Source organism: Chelmon rostratus, chromosome 22, assembly GCF_017976325.1.
Source record: "Chelmon rostratus isolate fCheRos1 chromosome 22, fCheRos1.pri, whole genome shotgun sequence".
Taxonomy (NCBI): domain Eukaryota; kingdom Metazoa; phylum Chordata; class Actinopteri; order Chaetodontiformes; family Chaetodontidae; genus Chelmon; species Chelmon rostratus.
In genome coordinates this window covers 10,712,409-10,734,579 of record NC_055679.1, presented here as the reverse complement: position 1 = coordinate 10,734,579, position 22,171 = coordinate 10,712,409, and the positions used below count along the sequence as shown (strand labels likewise).

At 41.3% G+C, this 22,171-nt stretch overlaps 1 protein-coding gene across 3 annotated transcripts in view; it reads right to left on the bottom strand.

Moving 5' to 3' along the window:
• Positions 1-2,937: 2,937 nt before the first annotated feature.
• ptpn12 (protein tyrosine phosphatase non-receptor type 12) overlaps positions 2,938-22,171 on the bottom strand; it is a 43,373-nt gene continuing 24,139 nt past the window's right edge. Inside the window, exons 12-18 of one of the 3 annotated variants that reach the window (XM_041964173.1) lie at positions 21,095-21,180; positions 15,519-15,693; positions 14,023-14,983; positions 8,517-8,588; positions 7,440-7,493; positions 6,346-6,433; positions 2,938-5,503 (exon numbers count right to left, since the gene is read on the bottom strand). In XM_041964173.1, the coding sequence (XP_041820107.1) occupies positions 5,494-5,503; positions 6,346-6,433; positions 7,440-7,493; positions 8,517-8,588; positions 14,023-14,983; positions 15,519-15,693; positions 21,095-21,180 (1,446 nt within the window). In that variant the 3' untranslated portion in view covers positions 2,938-5,493. The remainder of the gene's footprint in view (positions 5,504-6,345; positions 6,434-7,439; positions 7,494-8,516; positions 8,589-14,022; positions 14,984-15,518; positions 15,694-21,094; positions 21,181-22,171) is intronic. The other 2 variants (XM_041964172.1, XM_041964174.1) reach the window with 2 other exon arrangements.

Sequence of the window (22,171 nt, the reverse complement as noted above, 5' to 3'; positions counted from 1 at the left end):
TTAAACTGCTCCATGGGAAAACTGAGGTGACCCAGTTAAGATAGCAACCTGGCTTAATTTATACAAAGCAGGGAGAGAGAGAGAGAGAGAGTGTGTGTGTGTGTGTGTGTGTGTGTGTGTGAAACAGAGTGTGTATTCATATTTTGCTGCCCTGGGTGAGTGTGCTACACAGACAAAACATAAACACTGTATTGATTATCAGGTGTGTAGCTCAGAAAAGGCAAAGACTAATATAAATAGGAGGAACTGGTGAGAGGCCTGTGTAATGATTGTACTGGATCCTGCCTTCCGATGCACCATATGTATTTTTAATGACTGTAATTTATATTCATTCATTCATAAGAGTATTATGAAGCAGTGTAATAGAGTATTTAGTAATAAAAAAAAAGACCATTTTGGCTCAAAGTTATGGAAGTCCAGGGTGGATAGTTAAGCAATCTCTGACTCCTGATTTATGTTTATTAAGGGACAGACCTAAAACACTTTGTTATCATGGGTTCGATTACGGCCTCCTAGAATGATTTCTGAGGCATTGGAAAATAGCTGCAGTTTCAGATTTGAAAGATTGCAAAATGCAGTAGTAGATCTCAAGATTCAAGCATTTATTTGCCACATATTTCTCAAGACGTGGAGTGAAATCGGGGTGATGTGCCCTACAGGATGAGCTAAATGGTAATTGTGCAACAACAATAACTTGAAGAAGGGTACCGTGCAACGCTCAGCAGACTAAAACAAAGTTTAGAGGATGATGCTTCTTCCTCTTTTGGGCATGCATATAAATCTGCATGCCTTGCTGACTTCCTCACGTCTTTCTTCACATCTTGTAACAACATCCACTCCTGTAGCCCTGAAATACTACTTTCTGGCATGTGCCAAACTTTTATTAAAAGCAATCAATAAAAACAAGTTTTTGTATCAATATTCTTTCATCAAAGCTTCATGTGATGTTTCCCACTGTTACAGCTAATAAGACACGACAATAGGATCTAAAACAGGTTTTTAGACCACATTGCTGGAACAGGTGCTTTCATCAGTGATTATGGCCAAAGAGGACTGACGTGACACCAAAGACGGGGCTACCTAAACCACCTCCGCTGCAGCAGTTTAACTGTATTGTAATGTACTGTATAAGTAATCTGAAATGAGCATTGGCTACATGTAAACAGAAGCAAATAATCACAGTATGGCTTCCCACCTGCTGCGCCTCTCTATGTGCGTAAGGTGAATACAAATGTGCAACCCTCAAGGTTTCTGTGCAAGACGGCGAGCGACCGTGTTTATACCACCTGCCGCGATTAATTAATCGCCATATTAGTATGTGTGTGTGTACATTCGTCTCGGCAGATCTTCCAGGTGTGAGAGAGGATCTCCTGCTGTGAGCCCATGCGCGCACAAACACACGCACACACAGACACACACACAGGATGATTGACATTATTGGATTATATGTGCCGAGCTGTTAGCCAGTAGGAGACACAAATTATTTCATTTCTTAAGACAAGTCAGTGATTTATTAACCACTTAACTGTTCTATATTGCAAATTAAAGTTGTCTGTACGTACACACACTCCATCAAACACAACCTGCGCACACACTTTTTTGCTACATTATTTAACAAATAAAAACAAAGGGGCGTGTCTTTACTTAATGTTCATTTTTACTGATTGATTTCTGCAACATACAAACATTTTGGGTGTGTGTGTGTTTATGTGTATGTGTGTGTGTGAGGGGGGCGGGCTGAACGAGAGTCCTACCGGAGGCAATGAGCAAGCAGCAGCGAATCACATCGCTCACGCTCAAGCCGCTAATGATGATTGGAGGAGAGAGGGGAAAAGGGCGGGCTCTCACTTAAAGGCACAGGTGGGCTCTTTTCTGAGATCGAGGCTTGTGTGCATGTGAAGGGGTTTCAGGTAGGTAGATGTGCTGGATAAACAGAAACAAATGGAAAAAGTTTAAAAGACCGTCAACACGTCTGTTAGTTTACTGGTAAATTTTGTTCCTGGAAGCACCGACATGTTAGAGATGCTTCGCTAATGTGAACTGATACATGCAGGCGTGTTGAAAATGACGGCCTTTTAAAAATGAAAAAAGAGCAGAGACGAGGGTGGAATGGCAGCGGGATAAAAGAGAGAAAAAACAGCAGGGGAAGTACAAAGGAAGCGAAAGAGGACAAAAATAATGAGATGCTCCTTGTCCAGAGCAGGAGATCCATCTCCGCTGCATGTTTAACAGTAAAAGAGCACTCTGAGAGACGGGCAAAAACCAAAAAGTGTGAAGAAACTGGGTGACAGATAAAAAGATGGAGACAGAGCATGTGAGAGGAGGAGAGAGAAGTGGAGGTTTGGGCGGGGAGCAGCGGACTTGTGACGCAACAAACAACCGCGTATACAAAAATAACTTTTAAAATACCATTTACAAAAAACGACCATTATTATTATTATCATCATTAATATTATTATTACAATCTTATTCGAAGCCCGCTGTAGCTATCTGAAAGGGGGGGGGCTTTACTCAATGCTTTTTACTCTGCCGTCCAATTAAAACAAAACCAAAAAAAACAAAAAAAAAGTTGAATCTTTTTAAGCACAGAATTCGAACATAAAAATAAAAAAATAAAAACAAACCCTGAAATATTTGCCAGAAGCAAAAACAAAAGGGGAGCAGAATAATTTACAGTTTGAAGGGAAACAATGTGTAGGGGAGGAATCATCATCATCATCATCATCGTCATCATCATCATGCACTGACTTTCTTACATCTTCTGTTAATAAGAATATTTAAGAGATAACAAAAACAATCTGAAATATTATATACCTAAACTGCCCTGTACAGTTCTTTATCTTTATAAAACAATGCATATACTGTGTAGTTATGGTAGCTAATGAAGGAGAAGTTAGCAGAGAACAAGAAAAATCAGGAGAGAACAGTAGTCCCGGGTCCACAGCTGCTGTTGTCTTGTTGGATCTTTGTCTCGCACATACAGAAGGAGGTACAGTATGATTTTTTTTTTTTTCCTTTTTTTACTCGGCTGTCAGATGAGAAACCGTACAAGCTCGATTTCTGGTTTTGGGAAGCCAGATTTGATATGAATCTGTCAAATCCCGGAGGAGTTGCAGGTGATGTTGAGCGCTCCTGCTACGAAACACTGAGTTTACTGGGAGTAAACTGACTTGCAGGGTTGTTCATCTCGGGGCCTCACAAGGAGAACGAGAGCAAGAAAGCAAGGGTACAACAACAGGAATAAAAAAAAAAAGGAGAAGAAACAGGAAATAAACAGCAAATTTGTGTCCCAAGTAAAGACGAAGAGAAGCCAAAAACAGAGAGAGAGAGAGGGAGACGGGAACTGAAGAGAGAAGCCAAGTGAAGGAGGCTATCTTCTCTGACAGGCAGACTAAGGCAGGCTCATGGTCCCAGCAGTGAGAGCCAGAGTCACAGAGATGGTGAGTTTGGCCTTTGCTGATGTGTTTCAAGGTCAACACAGACTGTTTTGCTAAAGCCATTCCATCAATAACATCCTAGAAAATCCTACCCTACAACTACTTACACAGTCTCGCCGTACTATCTCACCTTTCACTCCTTAGTCTCAACAACCGCATCTCTGCATTCAGCTTTGCCTTCCAATGGTGTCAACGTGATTATTATTGTCCACTGCTACGAAATGAGGTTTAAAGGAGGAGTTTGATATTTGCTAGTTTGGCTTCTTGCCGAGAGTCGGGTAAGAAAATTGAAACTGCTCTCATGTCTGTATGTGAAAGGAGCTGCAAGCAGTGGGTTAGCTTAGCTTAGAATAAAGACTGGCAAGGGGGGTGAAGTCTGCAGACCCACGTCTCAACAACCTGCACTTCATCTCATTTCTTAATCAGAGCAAACTGGGATTTATGTGCCAAAAGTCACCGCTCCCAGCCAGTAAGTCTAGCACATAATAGGGCTGAATGACTGAAAGCATTGTGGTGCTACACAGATGCCACAGCCTACTAATCATATCCTCCAGACGTGAGGGGATATGCTTCTTTGGTACAGCAAAAATCACGTTACCATTTTTACTTTTTTTTTTTTTTTTAAATAAAATGCAAAAATGACCACTAAGACTGTGACTCATATCACTAATCGCAGTATCTGTCAAAAGAATCGCTTTACAGAATTTGTTTTGTGTTTCCATGTCGTCCAGCTCTAATTTATAACCCACTGTAAAACCTAAACTTGTTATTTCCTTTTGGTATTTGTGCAGATTAAACAAATGAGATACAACGTGTCAATTAATGAGCTTTCCAGGTGCTGCTAGGCAGATTCTGTCACCTTTGGACTGAGCCAGGCTATCTGTTTCCAGTCTTTATGCTAAGATAAGCTAAGCTGCTTCTGGCTCCAGCTCCACATTTAGCGTACAGACAGGTGAGTGGTATGAAACCTCTCAACTCCCTGCAGGAAAGTAAGCTGATTTCCTAAAACAATATAAGCATCCACAGACTCCCGGTGACCACTGTAATGACCGAACTACGTCAGCCTGTGACTCCAGTAAACAGGGAGGTCAGCATAGAAACATGAAGTCCGAGAGCTGACATGACTGCAGCTAGCACAGGTGCTCCACGGCCTCTGTTTCTATGCCGAACCTTTGTAATGTAGCACCAGCACACAGAAAGAGGGAGAGAGGAAGAAAGAGAAAAAGAGAGAAAGAGAGAGCACCCAGGCAACCTGTACATACCCAACAGAAAAGGTTGCATCATGGGTAACAGATTATCTAGCTTTGAAGATTGTTGTTCATTCAGTAGGAGGAAGCAGACACCTTCTGGGAGTTCAGTTAAACCTCAGGAATCAGCTTCCCACAGTAGCTTTGCTGATTAAAAATAATTCCTGATTCATCATAAAAAAAAACTTTGTTTCATTTGGTACGAAAGAAAATGTTCTTCCTGATAATTTAACACTTTTTATCTACTTTTTTAATATTTAACAAGTACACCTACATCCTTCTGCCGTTTAGCCTCAGAATGGACAAATTTCCATGATGTGTCTACAGCTCAGAGAGGAAAAACAATCTTAATCAACTCTCAAGTCACCAAAAACAGGGGAAAAACAGGAATTATCCTTTAACCATGAACAGGAAAGTAACCAGACTGATCCCAGGTCAGCGTCTACAGTCAAAACCTCTAACATCAGCAAGCTGAGCAGGAAAACATGGGCTTTGTTCTAAAATGGACAAGCCACTTGACCGGTAAGTGTTCTTCTGCTTTGCACAGTGGCACTTTGAGGGAAGGTCTGAGGAAGAGGAGGAGGAGCTCAGTCTGGAGAAGGTGTTGGCACAGAGTTACACAGAAGGTGTTTCTGTGTAAAATTGTGCTGTCAGTCTGTGTAGCATCTATCAACTTGGTTTTTGGACCAGCCAGGTGAGATCGGTAGAGTCCATCTCCTGACAACACTGTTGGCGGACGGGCAGATGGATCGTTCCATCATGTCCACTCCAGGGGGGGTTCCCGAGGGCCTTTGGGCTGAATGCAGCGGTTACCGAACCCTGACACGAGAGGGGAAAAAAAGCTCTTAGCTGGGTTTGTTTTGCTTTAAAGTGAATAAAACATCCAGAAGTGTCTTCCTATGGAGGGAAACGTGCCTTCAATTCAAGCCTGGTCTCAAAACAATCACACATTTTCTGCACATAGCCCAAAGCTACGTTTCTAATCAGCAAAAGCAATGCCACACATCACAAAAATGATGACATTAATAGAAACCGTGTTTGTCAGCAAAAATTTCTGCACAGACTAAAAAATAAAATCATCACTTTAGCAAATAATGCAACCAAGATTCCAAAAAGGTGAGTGAAACATCGATGAAACAGAATGTGACAACTTGCTAATCCTTTTTTAACATATACTCAACTGAAAACAGCATTAAGACAACATATTTATAATATTATAAGTATTAAGATTGTGATGCAGCACCATGTTTCAAACAAGTTGGGACAGGAGCAACAAAAGACTGGCAAAGTTGTGGAACGCTCCAAAAACACCTGTTTGGAACATTCCACAGGTAAACAGGTTGATTGGTCACAGGTGATAGTATCATGATTGGGTATGAAAGGAGCATCCTGGAAAGGCTCAGTCGTTCACAAGCGAGGATGGAGCGAGGTTCAACACTTTGTGAACACATGATTGTACAAAGGAGATTACTGCATGGGTTGAGGAGCACTTCATAAAACCGTTGTTAGTATACACAGTTTGCAAATGATTGCATTCTGTTTTACACAGCGTCACAACTTATAGGAATCTGGGTTATATCTGTCACCTGGTGGAAACCTGATGACTGCGTCCAGTCACAGGGAAAAAAAAACATGTATAAGAAGGAAGACAGCAGACTTACCCACCCAGGTCTGCCTTGCTGTCTGTTGCTGTGGTGCCAGCAGATGCAGGGTCAGCTGGAGATGTCTTCTTAATGCACTCTGACATATCTACACGCAGGCAAGCACACGCACATGCACACACGCACACACACACACATAGATTAATGGGCTGGAAGCACTGTGTGGATATCAGTGGTGTTGTATAATAACTTTAGTGATATAAGACCTATTTAAACTACATTAGCTTCCCTGAGAGAGGACTTATATTGCTACAATTGTAATTATTTCCAATGTATTATAGTAGTAGTATCTTATCACTAGCATTTAACTTCAAGCCTACTGAAAGTGTTTAACACAAGATCAAATAAGTTTTCTTCTTACAGCTCATTTAAGAATCAGGTTTGACTTGACATCTCTTAGTGTATTATTATGATACATTTGCGGCAGCTGGCTGATCTAATGCATGTAGGCCTCAGGCTATACCAGCCACATAGGAGGAATACACACATTAATATATGTGAAATTTTACAACCGCTCAAAAAAAATTCTGCCAAGGAACTTGCGTTTGCATGTTCATCATTCATGACATTTAAAGTCCTGCTATCAGCACGAGCGTAAATGAAACCAAACTGTTCGTTCTTTCTAAATGCTCCTATTGAGTTATACTCATAGCTAGTAAAAAAAAGCATTGCAGAATTCAAGTTAACAGTTATTCCCTTTCGATTATTTCGTCTGTCTCAAACACACATGCACTGAAACTCCTGAAGCGGTAAATTGGCAGTAACCATCATCACTCAGCGTGGATCAGCGTACGCACACATTTTTCATTTCGCCTCTCTACATACACGTTTTTATCGTTTCCCCCTTTTCTCTCTCTTTCTGTATCTCTTTCGTTCTCGTTATTACTCGCTCTCCTGCTCTCACAGCTGCCCTTTTGACAAATGCTGTCAGTCTTATCGCATGCAGGCTAATTTGTAAAACACTGAAGAACTGTTTCCTGCTCTGCTCTGCCGGCTAACTGCTGTGAAGACGCATTAAGCACGGACACACGGGGAAACAAAAGCGCAGAGACTCACCGGTACACAGATAAACAGAAAGATGTGTGTGTTCATACCTTTATGTGAACCGCTCCATTCAGCTGAGGCTGACGTTTTCATCTCCAGAGGGTCTGACAGAGAGGGCAACAGACAGAGGGAGTTTAACAAAGGAACAGCTGATGAGAAATGAACAAAAACTTTCAGCAAAATCCACACACGTTCCCACACGATTATACGCTTTATGTCCCTTTCAAACTCACTATCCTTCACTGAATCCCTCCGTTTTACTTCCTTGTTCGGTCACCTCCATTAAAACCACACTTTCCCTCCATAGTTCAGCCTCACACTGAGGACACTTGGGGCAAAAGGTGCACTAAAGCTTTATGCTCACCTGTATATTAGACTGAACCACTGGACACGATTGAAAGCTAGGATCCTTCACCGATCATAAACAGACGATGACAATGAGGTTAAGATATGACGCTGGTCTCACTTCCTACCATGTCGCTGTGCATTTAATGCAGTATGTCTGTATGCACCCGCTTCTAAACCACTAGAAAAGCAATTAAGTGTTGCTCTGTCTCAATCCCACACAACACACAAACTGCATACAGTGTGCACTACATACTAATGTTTTTTGAGAAATCAGCTGTTTTATACTAACAGGAAATGATACAGTACTGCACCTTTAGAATCTCACTGCCCATGACAAGAGTGGAAATTATTTTCCAAAAATGTAATAATTTCTGATGTGTTTCTGCAGCTGTTTCACCACCACCCGCATGTAGGAAGGATTGGGACACAGCTTGTGACTGACCATAGTCTCTGTCAAAGATGGCCTTTCCAAAACCAGTGCAGGTCTGAAGTAGTACCAATACTGCCCCCTAGTGTTATGAAACTGATAGAAACTCACAAAACAAATCTCTTTTTCCACTCATATCAGAGGATGCCAACTGTAGCAACAACCGCTAATGATGGCTTCAATCAAACCACTGTCAGCACTATTAGTAGTACCTATTACCCAATGCTCATACTCATCGATCCACCACCTTCTTGACCAGCCATAACAACAAAACACCAGCGCGTGTATCCAGGAGGGGACCCAGTGAATCCACAGCGAACACACCTGTGAATCTTGACCAATGCAAACGCACCTGTGGCCAGTATGAAGGACTCAGGGGTTCTCGCAGGGAGGGGGGGAGGGGAGTCATCGCTGTCCCAGCAGTCTGGGTTAAAAAGGTCAGAGGTCACATAAAAAGCAACGTTAATAAGTGGCCGAGTACAGAGACAAGAAAGGCAGTCGGCAGTCAAATGTAAACAATGCAGAGAAAAGCTTGAGTGCTTCCTCGAATCCTTCTTGATGATAGCAGCATATTAGGCCCACAAACTGATTGATTACTAAAGGAAGCTCAGTTGTGAGTAAATCTGCTTAGTCACCTCTCACAGCTTAAAAGTTAAAACAAAGATGGACAGATTTCATCATGACTAATGATATACTGTTGTTTAATATAAAGTTATAATGGGTTTTATGATGAAAGTACAGAGCACCTAATTAAGTGAGTTAGCCAATGCATGGTACTGATGGGAGTACTTATTCATAAATCTGTCAGCAGTAAATGATTAAAAAGCATATGTTGCATGAGAATTTTTATGTTTATACGGTTTTCAACAAAGAAAGTCTAAATCTGCTGTTGCATTGACGTTTCAAAAGCACTTAGATATTCAGATTTTGTTAAATATTACATACATGTACTGTTTTTATTCATTATCAGTGTTGTGAATATATCATACGTTAATGTCAGATTCATTGCTCTGGCAGTGCTGTGTCTGAATATGCCAATAAAGCCCTTTGAATTTGACAAGATGCACTCAGACACCAGGCATGCCGATCTGGATTTCCATCAACCTTTTCATTAATTGTGAGGAACCACAGACTCACAGCGGAGGGTGTTTATTACCTCTCACCACATGTTATTAAAAGTATCAGGCCGGGTGTACAGGGTGTCTGTAGAGAGTGTGAGGACACTCACTCTGATCATGACTGTTCGCCTTAAGAAACTGAACGACTGTTAATTGTTTGCAAAATCAATTTTCTCCGCCCAACACAGCAGCACTGATAGCAGAACCTTTATGGGGCCTGATCTCCTTGACAGGAAGCTACTTTTAATCTACTGTCCAGCTAAAATAAACATGGCTCTTTTTAATTTATTTTGTATTAATGACCTTATTACAGATCGTGAGTGTGTCTTTCCTGCTGAGACCTGGCTAGACTCTGAAGGAAGCCTCACCCCTTAATCATATTTTCGCTCAATCATCTGGAGGGGGAGTCAGTCATTCACACTGTGCTGGTTGTATCTGATTGTGTGATTTAAATATACAGGATATGTTCATTCAGCAACCAATTTATTAGGTGCACCTAGGTAAAACGAATGCAGTCTAATACAACAGTTCTGCAAGAAGTTTAGTGCTTCTGTAATTTAGCCTAAAATAACAGAAGCACCTGTCAGTATGATGCAATACAGTTCATCAGGACCATCTCTAAATTGATCATCAGGCTGAATTGTTAGAGGACTGTTACACTCAACTGTATTAGAGTTGATTGGGTGTACCTAATAAACTGGCAACTGAGCGTAGATCATCCGTGACTGACTTGCTTTCATCTTACAGCACTGTGTCTTATTTCGTGGTCTTAACTGAACTCTACCAACTCAAATTGCTAGACATAAAAACACTTTCTCCCCCAACAGCTACCCCTTTTTATGAAAACCATTTTTAACTGCATGTCTAAAGAGGTCCCGACCACTGGGAATTACTCATTTGAAGCTGAGTGTTCTTCCTACTGCATTTAAGACTGCCCTAGGAAAGCCCATAAATCAGCATCCATTAGTGTGAAATTAGTCTTAATGAAGGCCGCAGTTAGATGCTAGTTCATCTTTGCCTTGCACCATTTTCAGGAAAACATTAAGTGATTGTACAGCAGGTTAATGTCGCCACAAGCGATGAGGGCCACAGCCAATGAAGACAACATGATATCGCTGTTTAAGATTTAACTGAGGTGCTGTTAACGATGCAATTACAAACTCCAGCTTCAAAGCCAAAGATTGTGGAATAAAAAAAAGATGGTTTGAGGCAGTTAATATCTCACAGAGGGAACTCATGAGAATTCACCTGCTTCTTGTATTTCAAAGAGAAACTGAACTGGCCTAAAGAGTTTCACTAACATGACAACAGTGGAAGTGCTATCAAGTTTAAGTGTTCAGCTACCTAATAGTTATTGAATACTGATTCTCAAAATAGTAATTCCACTGATAGCAAAGCATATCTTTTGACATTTTCATTGTCTATTTCATTGTTGTGTTTAATGTTGTTTGTATTCTTATCATTTCTATTAGAGTTTCACATGGGACAGGTAGAATGTTATTCATCATGAAATTTAAATTTTTTAGCTTTGTATATTTGTAATGTTTTACATATTTAATTGCAACATTTACCTCAGACTTTGCATGCATTGGCTACCCAGTTTTTAACAGTTTAAATGTCTTGTAATTGTTTTCCAATGACTGGTAAGTCGTTTTGAGCAAAACAAGCAGCCACCAGCTTCCTCTTGACCAACCACAAAGCAGCAATTTGCTCAATCAACTTATCAACAAGCAGTCGTTAGATCCTTGCAACCAATCAAACAGCAGCCATCAGCGTTTCATAACCAATAACAAAGCGCTACAGCAGCCCAAATAAATAATGTGCCAGAAAGCCAAGCAGCACCAGAACGCAAGACAGTCCACTTCAGGACTGTGAGGCAAATATTTCTGCATTTCGTTTTAAACATTGGAAATACTTCAGGAGTGCATGATGACAGATTAAAATGGCTAAAATAACTTTTGAATGTAATGTGATTATTCAACAGAAACGTGTTACTTTGTTGTGAAAAACTTCTTCTCAAACTTCAAATTAAGTTTATCTTGTGGCTTTGAATTCCTTAGTAAAACCCCAATTCCAAAAAAGTTGGGATGCAATATAAAACAAATAAAAACCGAATGCATTCATTTGCAAACTAACTGTGTTTACAGTTTTACCTGTGTTCCTGAGCTCATGTAGTAATATCATTATACAATCATGTGTTCACAAAGCAGTCAACATCAAGGATGCTCCTTTCATACCCAATCATGATACTATCACCTGTTACCAATCAACCTGTTTACCTGTGGAATGTTCCAAACAGGTGTTTTTGGAGCGTTCCACAACTTTCCCAGTCTTTTGTTGCTCCTGTCCCTATCTACATCTTCCTGTTCCATGAGATTCTATTTTTATTTTTAATTAAAACATACATTAGTTTATATTGCTGCTGATTGATTGACATCATGCACCCTAACAGTGAAATCCAAGTATTTAAAAATGCAGGTGAGTCTTATTTCATCAAGCTTTGAACCCATTCAAGATCAAAACCGTTCCAAGCCACAGTCCAGTTCAAACCATTCCACATTCCATGTCAGCTACGATCACAGCAAGAATCAGATTTCAGAATCTCATGATTTTGAAATCAACAAAGAAGAAGGAGCGATCTCAGTCCCCAGAAGATTAAAACCACATCTCATCGTTGCAATCATGACAGTGAGGCCATACCGATGCACAGACAAGTGTGACGCTGTTCCTTTCAACCCAACGTGCACACAGAGTTGGTGTATTTATCAGCATCATGCAGTGTTGATCCTTCACCATCCAACATGCACACACAGCTCTCTGCATACACACACAGACACACACAACTGCACTGAAACACAAACACACAAAAACAGGATTTCATTCGCTCTCCCTCGCTCTCCCAAATCCACTCACTTAGACAAACACACACAAGCTGAAAGAGAAAGAGTCGAGTTGTTTTGACAGATGTTTGCCTGTTAACATTTGCAGCATTCCTCGCAAACCAACCAATTAGTCATACAGCCATGCTTCATATGAGACTGGAACAATCTCACTGTTTGTTTGTGTTTTTCTTATCCTTCCTTTCTTCCATGTCTCCTGTTTGTCTCACCATGCCTCTGTCCTTACCCAGCAGTAAGAGCGGTATAACACAGCGTGTGGTGACAGATACGAACATGTCATTAGCATGTGGTCTGTCAGAGACGTGTCTCCTTATTGACCCAGAAAATGACTCTACTGTGAGGTTTCCCTGAGCGTATGTGTGCATGAATGATGACAATGGGTTGTCAGAGCTACTCTCAGTGCCTTTACAGGAGTTTTAGGAAGAAGAACTAGACTCAAAAATGAGCTAAAATGAACCAGTTACAGTACCAGTCAAAGGTTTGGACACACCCTCTCATTCACTGTTTTGCCTTAATTTTTTATCATTTTCTACATTTTAGATTGATAGTGAAAACATCAAAAATATGAAAGAACACATACAGAATTATACAGTAAACAGAAACGAACAAAGTAACATGTTTTATATTTCAGATTCTTCAGTGTGGCCACTGTTTGCACACCGTTCATGAGGTCGTCACCTGGAATGGTTTTCAATAAACAGGTGTGCCTTGTTAAAAGTTCATTAGTGGAATCTCTTTCTTTCTTAATCCGTTTGAGACCAGCTGCGTTGTGCAGAGGTAGTGTTGCAGTATTGCATATTATGGCAAGAACTGCTCTCCTAGGTAAAAAGAAATGACAGTTCATCATTACTTTAAGACATGAAGGTCAGTCAATCTGGAAAAATTCTTAAACTTTGAATACATCTTCAACTGCATTCGCAAAAACCATCAAACACTATGATTAAACTGGCTCTAATGAGGACCGCCTCAGGACAGGAAAACCAAGAGTATAGTTACCAGCATCAGAAATTACCAATTAACCACAGATTAGAGCCCACATAAACGCTTCACAGAGTTGCAATAGCAGGCACCTCTCAACATCAGCTGTTAAGAGGGCTGTGTGAATCAGGCCTTCAGGGTCCAGCTGTTGCAAAGAAATCACTACTGAGGGAGACAACAACAAGAAGGGACCTGCTTGGGCCAAGAAACACAAGGAATGGACATTAGACCAGTGGAAATCTGCACTTTGGTCTGATGAGTCAGAATTTGAGAGCAATGTCATATCTGGGACCAACAGATGGTATCTGCATGTGTGGTTCCTGGCATGAAGCATTAAGGAGGAGCTGTGATGGTGTGGGGGTAATTTGCTGGTGACCCTGTTGACAATTTATTAAAAATTCAAGGCTCACTTAACCAGTGTTAATTAATCAGATGACCTGGCCTTCGCAATCACCCGACCTGAACCCAACTGAGATGGTTTGGGACGGGCTGGATCACAGAGTGAAGGAAACTTCTTCAAGACTTTTAGAAAAGCATTGCAGGTAGATACCTCTTGAAGCTGGTTGAGAGAATGAAAGGTGTCTACTTCAAAGAATCTTAAATATTATATTTATAAAATATACTTTTTTGCTTACTGTATAATTTCATGTGTGTTCTTTCATAGTTCTGATGTCTTCGGTATTAATCAACAGTGTAAAAAATAATAAAATTAAATAAAAACCAATGAATTGAATGAGAAGGTGTGTCCTACTGGTCCTGTAGTTAATCCAGATGTCTATTTATGTGACTTTATAGCTGTTAATTGCCTGTTAGTTAAAGGAATTAGTTTCACTCATTAAATAAAGGCAGCTGATTGACATACTTGCTGTGGTTGCAGAGGGTGACGGAGAGCCCTGCCCTGCGATCGACATGGGCAACACCTTCCGGACTGGCTGCTGGTCTCCGTGGTGAGGGGATGCGGTTACCATGGCCGTCGCCGTGGACACGCTAGTACGATAACCCTCCTTTCCTCCGGACATCTCTCCGTCCCCCTCCTCATCCGAGTTGTCGGAGTGTAGGGGGTTGGTGAAACTCAGGGCAGTCCTAACGGGAGTGGAGGAAGAGGAGGAAGAGGAGGAGGAGAGGTGGGAGGAGGAGGAGGAGGATGGGCCGACGCGGTCTGAGGAGGAGGAAGAGGAGGAGGTTTTGGGGAACTGTTTTTCCGGGCTGCTGCAGGCCTGAGCCCACGCTGCATGGCCAGCCTTCGCCTCCGCTTTCTCTCCTCCCGGTGTCTCCCCCTTCTCGCTCTTCACAGGGAGGTGGTTTGGCCTGGCTAGGACGCCTCCGTCTGTCTGGCTCTCCCCACATCCTGCTCCTCCTCCTCCCTCCGTGCCCGAGTCCTCTGAGAGCGAGGAGCTCGATGTCAGCAGGGATTGGCCAGTGCGGGCTTTGAAGGCGTGGCTTCGTTGCAGCACTACCGTGCTGTTGCCTGAACTGCTGCTGACTCCGCCTGCTACTCCAACGGAGGAGGAAGTGTCAAAACTACGAGGTCCTTCCTGTAATGGCACCTTTTTGATCTCAATGCTCAGCTTCCTCTCGATCCGAGGAACACCAGAACATTCAACAGCAGGGGAGAGGGGCGACGTTGGAGTCTGGCTTTGGCCCGATTCTGACTTTGTCGACGCTGAAGACAATTTGTTGTTGTAATTCTCATTGAGATCTAGATTTGAGACCTGAGTCTGCTGTTTTCGACTTAGTAGATCTTGGTCTTTCTGCTCTGAGGGACTCGTCTGCATGTTGGGACTGGGATCTGACTGATTCTGCTGCTTGTCCACGTCTTTATTCTGAAAGGAAGAGGAAATAAAAAATGAGACATCACCTCAAAAAAAAAAAAAGAAATCATCCATGTGTCTGAAAGGGAACCATAGTCAGTATTTAGGGCAAGTTGATCCAGCAATTCCTTATTAGAGTGGCAACGATTAATCAATTAATTGTCAACTATTAAATCAATCTGCAACTATTTTGACCATTGATAAAACCGTCTGAGTAAGAGCAAGAAAAACTGTCAAAATTCTCTGATTCCAACCTCTTAAACTTGAATATTTTCTGGTTCTTTGTGCATCTATCACTACAAACTGAATAACATTGGGTTGTGAACAAAACAAGACATTTGAGGAAGTCAACTTGAGTTTTGGAAAACACTGATTTACATATTTTACCATTTTCTGACATTTCATAGACCAAACAATTAATCAAGGAAATAATCAACAGATTAATCGGTAATATAAATAGTTGGTTGCGGCCCCATTTCTTACACCCAGAAAGAATAAAAGTCAGCTTCATGCGATACATTTTCACACAGTACAAGCTGCTGCTCACCTGTGCGGTAGCCAGGACATGTATGACGGGTTTGGGGTGGTAGCGGTCGTTGTCCTGCCGTACGTTGGTGACGGTGGGGAACGCTGACGGGGGAGACGGGGTCAGAATGGGGGGTACGGGATGAGGCTCTGGGGGCTGGAGTATCTCCTCCTTCACGTCACCTTCTGCCTGGGAACTAAAGACAGAGAGAGAGAGAGAGAGAGAGAGAGAGAGAGAGAGAGAAAGAGAGAGAGTGACAGTTAACATCAAAAAAAGACGAGATATCAGACAAGCTTTTCATTGAATGATATTATGTGCTAAGACAGACTTTTGATGTTCTCTAATAAGACATCTCCATCTCACAGAGCCCAAAATGTTACAGACACTATAATTAAAACACCAAACTCAAAGCCAGATTTGTACATTCACAGAGAATAAGACTGGGAGGGAAAATTCTCATTTGCATGTCAAAATATTTGGCATTTACACTTTATTACAAGCTGTTTGAATGTTAAAGTACAAGCCTGTTTGCTTCAGAAAAAAAGAAACTGGTGGTGCCTTAAAGTGAAGTTTTAAAGTCCGTGGTTCAAATGATAAAAAGGCAAGAATTTCATCATACCGTTCAGACAACTTCCAGACATTCGGACATCCAAGTTTAAATTATTCTCTGTCTAACAAGAAATGATGAAAGTAAGATGATGAAATGAACTTACTGAATTTATTTGGTACTAAAAGTGAGTTTCTGTTCATTTTGTCCAGCTAGAATTCCACCACTAGATGGCAGGATTTAAAAAACTAACAACATGCTCATGGTATATCTGAGACAACGTGCAGGTCCTGCGATGTTACTGTAGGGTTGTGGATTTAAGGTGGACATGATCTGTCGATGTCAAGCAAACTGAAAACAAACTAGATCACCACCACATAGTTTACCCCATATTTGGTAAAACTTTACATTATGGTACAAATATTCACCATTAACTTGTCATTTATATTAGTAGCATATTGGTTCATTATTAGTAATTATAAAACACTTATTAATGCCTTATTCTGGGGGGGTTAGGGCTATTAAGGGTTAGGTTTTAAGATCATAATTCATGTACAAGAACATGAATTATGACATCATCTACCAGCTAATTAGTGAATGTATGAGTTAGTGAAGCATAGTGTGGTATCTACAATACAGAATAGTGACTTCTGCTGTACAGTGTCTCCACACACACACAGTACAGTACCGTGTGTTCTGGTAATGCACATATTGACTTATAAACACCTATAGATAAACGCAGTGTAGGTTTATGAATCATATACAGGATATTGAGGTTGTGACAAACCAGCCACACAGCAATGGAAAGTTACACAATACGATTACCTTCCACTCTATAGAGTATACATTTACATATGCATGCAAATATACACGCAGAAAGAAACAAAAAAGCAAGGATGTGGTGGTGCGCTAAGACAAAAGCACATGACTGAAGCAAGAGCTAACATAGGACTGCACATGATGCTGTGTGTGTGTGTGTGTGTGTGTGTGTGTGTGTGTGTGTGTGTGTGAGGACACTGAGAGAAGTTGCAAGCTAGAAGAATGGGGATTTCCTTTTCTTAATCAGCTTCGGAGTTGCAGTCATACAGTAAAAGGTTTAATCAAAAAAGCCTCAGCATCGCAGTATACATAACGTAAAGTTATCTCTTATGGGACACTTACTGGTCATTTCTTGCCTCCAGGTTAAACATTATCTAAGCAAGAACACCATTATTCCTCTGGAGCTCTCTTTAATGAAAAAATAAATGATCCATGAGCTTTTCGTCTTCCATATCATCTTCATTGCCTGAGCAAGCATAAGATACGTTTAATAATAACAACAGAGATGATTCCCACTGGTGCTGACTGTTTCCATGGGGATATGAATCATTCAGATGCACAGAGTTTATTCAGGCCCTGTGTCCCTCTGAGATAAGATAAGATGAAACTTAAATGATCCCTACGGGGGAGCGGAGCTATTACAGGAGCAAACACTAATAATTCGCAGCAAAAGAAAATAAGCTGCAGCAACAAGAATGACGGAAATTGAGGTCACAGGCTCAAATCAGAGGACACCCATGAAAAATGCAAGTACGTATTAAATATCACGAGGCTTTGCGTCAAGTGGATAAATGAAAAGCAGCAGTAGTGAGTAGCTTTCGCTAACAAACACAAATCTGTGCAACTGTGGAAAATGAGCAAACGTCAATGGCTTTTGCGCTAATTAACTGTAAAACCTGCATCTGTGCATCAGCGGCCACAACTGACAAACAACACTAGCATTCAACTTTCTCCAACCTTTGCCAAAAACATCCGCTCTCCTATGACACAACCACTTCACCGAGCGCTGGATGTTCATGGTCTACCGTTTTACCACATGACCAGAATTACTTGGCTTGTTGGAAACAAGTCGTCCACATCACGCCTGCCATTTTTCACACTGATCCCCTCAACTTTAGCTTTGTGGACAGACACATAAAAAATAAACTGCTCCTCCTACATCTATTTTAGAGCTGGAAAATGTTTATATTCATTGCTTCTCTGGGTGCAAAAGTACACTTTCTACTGTAGCTGTAAGCGGATATTGGGGAATAAACAGGAAAGGAATGGCAATATAGTAAAAGACAGTTTTAATATTAAATGTCATTAAAGGAGAAGTTTTAATGGTTGAAATATATTATACACTGACACACCTAAATCTATGACTTTATTATAGTGTGTGAAAAAAATTATTAAATGTTTATATGCTGCTTGTAAAAGCTAAATGCTGGGACTTAAAGTGTTACTCAATATTCCTGCAGTACAGAGCCAGATTTATCCTGAAATATGTGAAAAGCTTCTGTGTGTAAAAGACAGGATTTCTAAGAATCTGTGACCACTTTGACGACCTTAAACATGCTTCAAAGAGCATCATACACACCACACCCACAATGCACTCCAAATTCTTCCACATTTACCCTGAAGCATAAAAACACAACAAGCATCCACACTGCGCTGGCATGCTGGTGACACACTGAAGAGCAAACCTTGGCCACACAAACATTACGCACACATGTATGTACAGACACACACCCATGCGTGTGAGCACACAGATTTCCAGCCTCGCAAGAACTTCAAATGCACGCACCAACACCACCTACACTCGCATAAATGCACAAACACACACACAGCCAGCACACTGTGGCCTCCACACGCATGTACTCCAGAGGTAAGATGCTGCATTTTTAATCAGAGTGTTGGTTCACAGTAGTGCTAGGAGGTGACAGAGCTTAAAGAGACACTTCCTGGTTTCAGGTTGTTCTCCGGGTAGATTCATACGGACAACCAAGAAAAATAGAGAGCCGCACACACTCAGACCACACAGATTTAGACCATTGATTAAACAAAAGTGTGTGTCAGCTTGCTGGAGCAGATGATTATCAATATTTGCCAAAATGATAAGAATTAACAGTGAAGCATTGCAAATTTGCCACAGGAGACATGTACCGGGTCCAAAAATAAGGCCTTAGGTTTCTCTGCAGGAGATCAGATTCTCCTTAGCAAAGAATCACACTGCACAGCACTTGGAAAAAACCTTCATAACATATGAATTTATGTTAACAAGCTTTATTTTCCTTAATAATCTTACATTAATATTACATCAATTAACATCATTCTAATTTTAATGTCATTTTAATACTTAATACTACTCTGCTTTTGTTTGAATGGTCCTTTGGCCCTCCTTTTCTAACATTTCTAGCATGTTTCTACTGTGGAACTATTTGTTTTCAAGGGTTTTCAGTAAGCCCACAAGACTAAGACTTTGACAAAACATCACATGCCAGCTTTTGGTACTGGACAGTTTTCAATGTTTGAGACGCCACAGGCAGGATATGAGTCCTTAGGGTGTGGCTGTGTATGTGTGCATGTATGTAAAAGCCATGACTCAGTGTCTGTGACCTTGATGCCAGCCTCACTGGAGTTTCTGCAGTATGCTTCGTTCTCTAACACACGCAACAAAAATTTCCCACACACACACTTAAACTCCTGAAGTGACCCAGGGGGAGTGTGGCCGACAGAATGTGGACTATGTTGGTAAAAATAGCTCTCACTATCACTAGAATACTCTGAGGCTTAAACTAGGCCTTGACATTTTTTTCTTTAGGAAACCGGGGGATGACACAAAGACAGAAAGACACATACTGAGTGTGAGATTTAAGAGTCAAACAGAGAGAGAAACCCACGTACTCCTTACAGTCGGGGGCTGTCCCACTTCCAGGAAAGCTTCCTATTATGGCAACAGATCAAATTTAGATGTTTTACTTAGAGCAGGAAAGACACTTTTCAGTAAACAGATCACTTGCAGCAACATCCCAAAATTAGGACCTCGAAAAATGTTTGCTTTCCCATCAAACCGGCTGGTGCAGTCGACAAATTAAGCACACCAACAGCACGTCAATTTTAGCAGCAAGAGAACGAAGATTGGATTAAAATGAAGCTCGGTCCAGAGTAAAGAATGAAAAGGTATGAATTAAATCACATGGACAAGCACAGAGCAAATGATTCACACGGACGCACAAAACGCTGTCAAACTGGACATTTTTAGACAATGCTTCTAGCAACAGGTAATTAAGTGAAACAGTCTCCAGGCAACAAGATGTCCTCTGTGGCATTAAAGCAACAGTACTGAGGCAACTCTATGAGCCTCTATCTTGTTGGTTTGTTTAAAAAGTTGTACGTATCGCTGCACTAACAGCCTCCTGTGGATAAATCATAAGAAGCCGGACAGAGGGACTGAAGATGAACTGGCGGAGAGAAAGTGGAGCACAACCCCTGCTGGGCACATCCAGCAAAATCAGAGGAGAGGGGAGCAGAGGGGGGAGAGAAGCAAGTAGAGAGATGAGAGAGAATGAAAATTTGTCAAAAGAAAGAGGGGGCATCTTATATATGTATTAATGTATATAACAGATACAAGACTGTACGTGGCTGAAACCATATCCAAGTGTGAAAAAGCGTGCTTTCGTTCTCAGAGAAGAAGAAGATGAAAGATATAGCAGATCTACTTCAAGTAGCCCTGGGGTTGTGGTAAATGCAACACTGTGTAGTGCTGCAGAGTGTTGGTAAGTGTTGCAAAATGATCTATAAATACAGCTCCTCCTCAGGCCACAACAGTTTGCTAACAGCTAAAGAGAAGTTAACTTCAGGAAAGTGGAGGCCGGGTGCATCTGTGGGCCGACGGGGAACTCATGTGTCAGAAAGCTGCGGTTCGTTTGAGGTGGAAAACAACGCCTGCTGCTTCTGTTTGGTTAGTCTAATATGTTTTCATTGTGCGCTTCATACAAACTGTTGTGCTGTGATTTTTTTTTTTTTTTGCGTCCCTCCTACAAAGCATGACACCCACTTCACACCCACTGCTCACTTCTGCATGAGCCTGTTCATTCATCCGTGTGGAGAGTCTTCAGGGTATGAAGTGCGGGTTATTTCATTCTTCAGCTACATCTGTTGTGCAAGTTTGGATTGCAAGCGTTTTGTGAACTTTATGAGATCATGAGCTAAAAAGTGTGAAAAAGCCCAAACATGAAATGTGTCTCACCTGCGTATGCGGGGAGGTTTTGGAGGTGGTGTGTCCCATCTTTCATCATCCGGCTGGTGGCCTGCTTTATCCGGACTGCTTTCATCCTGGACAATCAACACACACAAACAAAATATACAAACACACACTTTTGAGTTTAAACTTCAAGCCAGGGCTTGATATGCAAGGAGCCTGCTACACTGCTCCGCTCAGCCGCCATGTGAAACAGAAATTGCACTACAGAAATGACAAAGAGGTAGTTTAGAAACAGTGGGTCAATTACATAATTTGTCCTCTAGACAGCAAGCTTATGTTTCAACTGTTGGTCACAGTTCCTTAATAACCAAATTTAAGGGTTAAGGGAAACAATGTTTGTTTGTGTTGTATATTTATGTATTGTTATCAGATTTGGTCAGGCTCTACTGCTCAGTACTCTTTAAAGTAACGCCATGTAAAAAAACAGTCTGCATGCCGCATATGAAGCCATGTTCTCACGGACAAAATGGCCTTTTTATCACCTAAAAGTAGCCTCACATCTGTGTACTCTGCAGTGCGTGCCAAAATGCGTACCAAAAGTATTCAGATTTTCACACAGACTTGCGACTTCCTGATACATTAGCACTCAAAATGTGATTTTGTTATGCACGTACTGCAGGCCTGAGAGTCTCTATGTGTTTCTGTGCATGCATGTATAATTGGGAGACATATGAAGACACACTCTTGCTGGAACTGACCTTGATAATTGTCAAATCATCTACATGATGCCACTATACTGATGATTATTCTTGTTTTTCAATTAGCTTAATTTTTGGCGAGACTGCATAACCCACAAGCCAGTTTCAGTGCACACTGTAGTTTTGATAATCACTGATAAAATGTAAAGCACCTCTCTCTCGTACTTCTCTCCTCTAACTTTTTCTTCTCACCTACGTGATTCCGTAACAGAGAAAATTTGCGACGAAATTGCCTCACTGAAGGATCAAAATCGCTTCTGAAAGAAGCCCTCCTCCTCCTGACTATCGCTCTCCTTCTTCCTCCTCCTCCCCTCTCTTCCCCCGTGACTCATTAATTTGACTCTCTCTCTCCACTCTGATAATG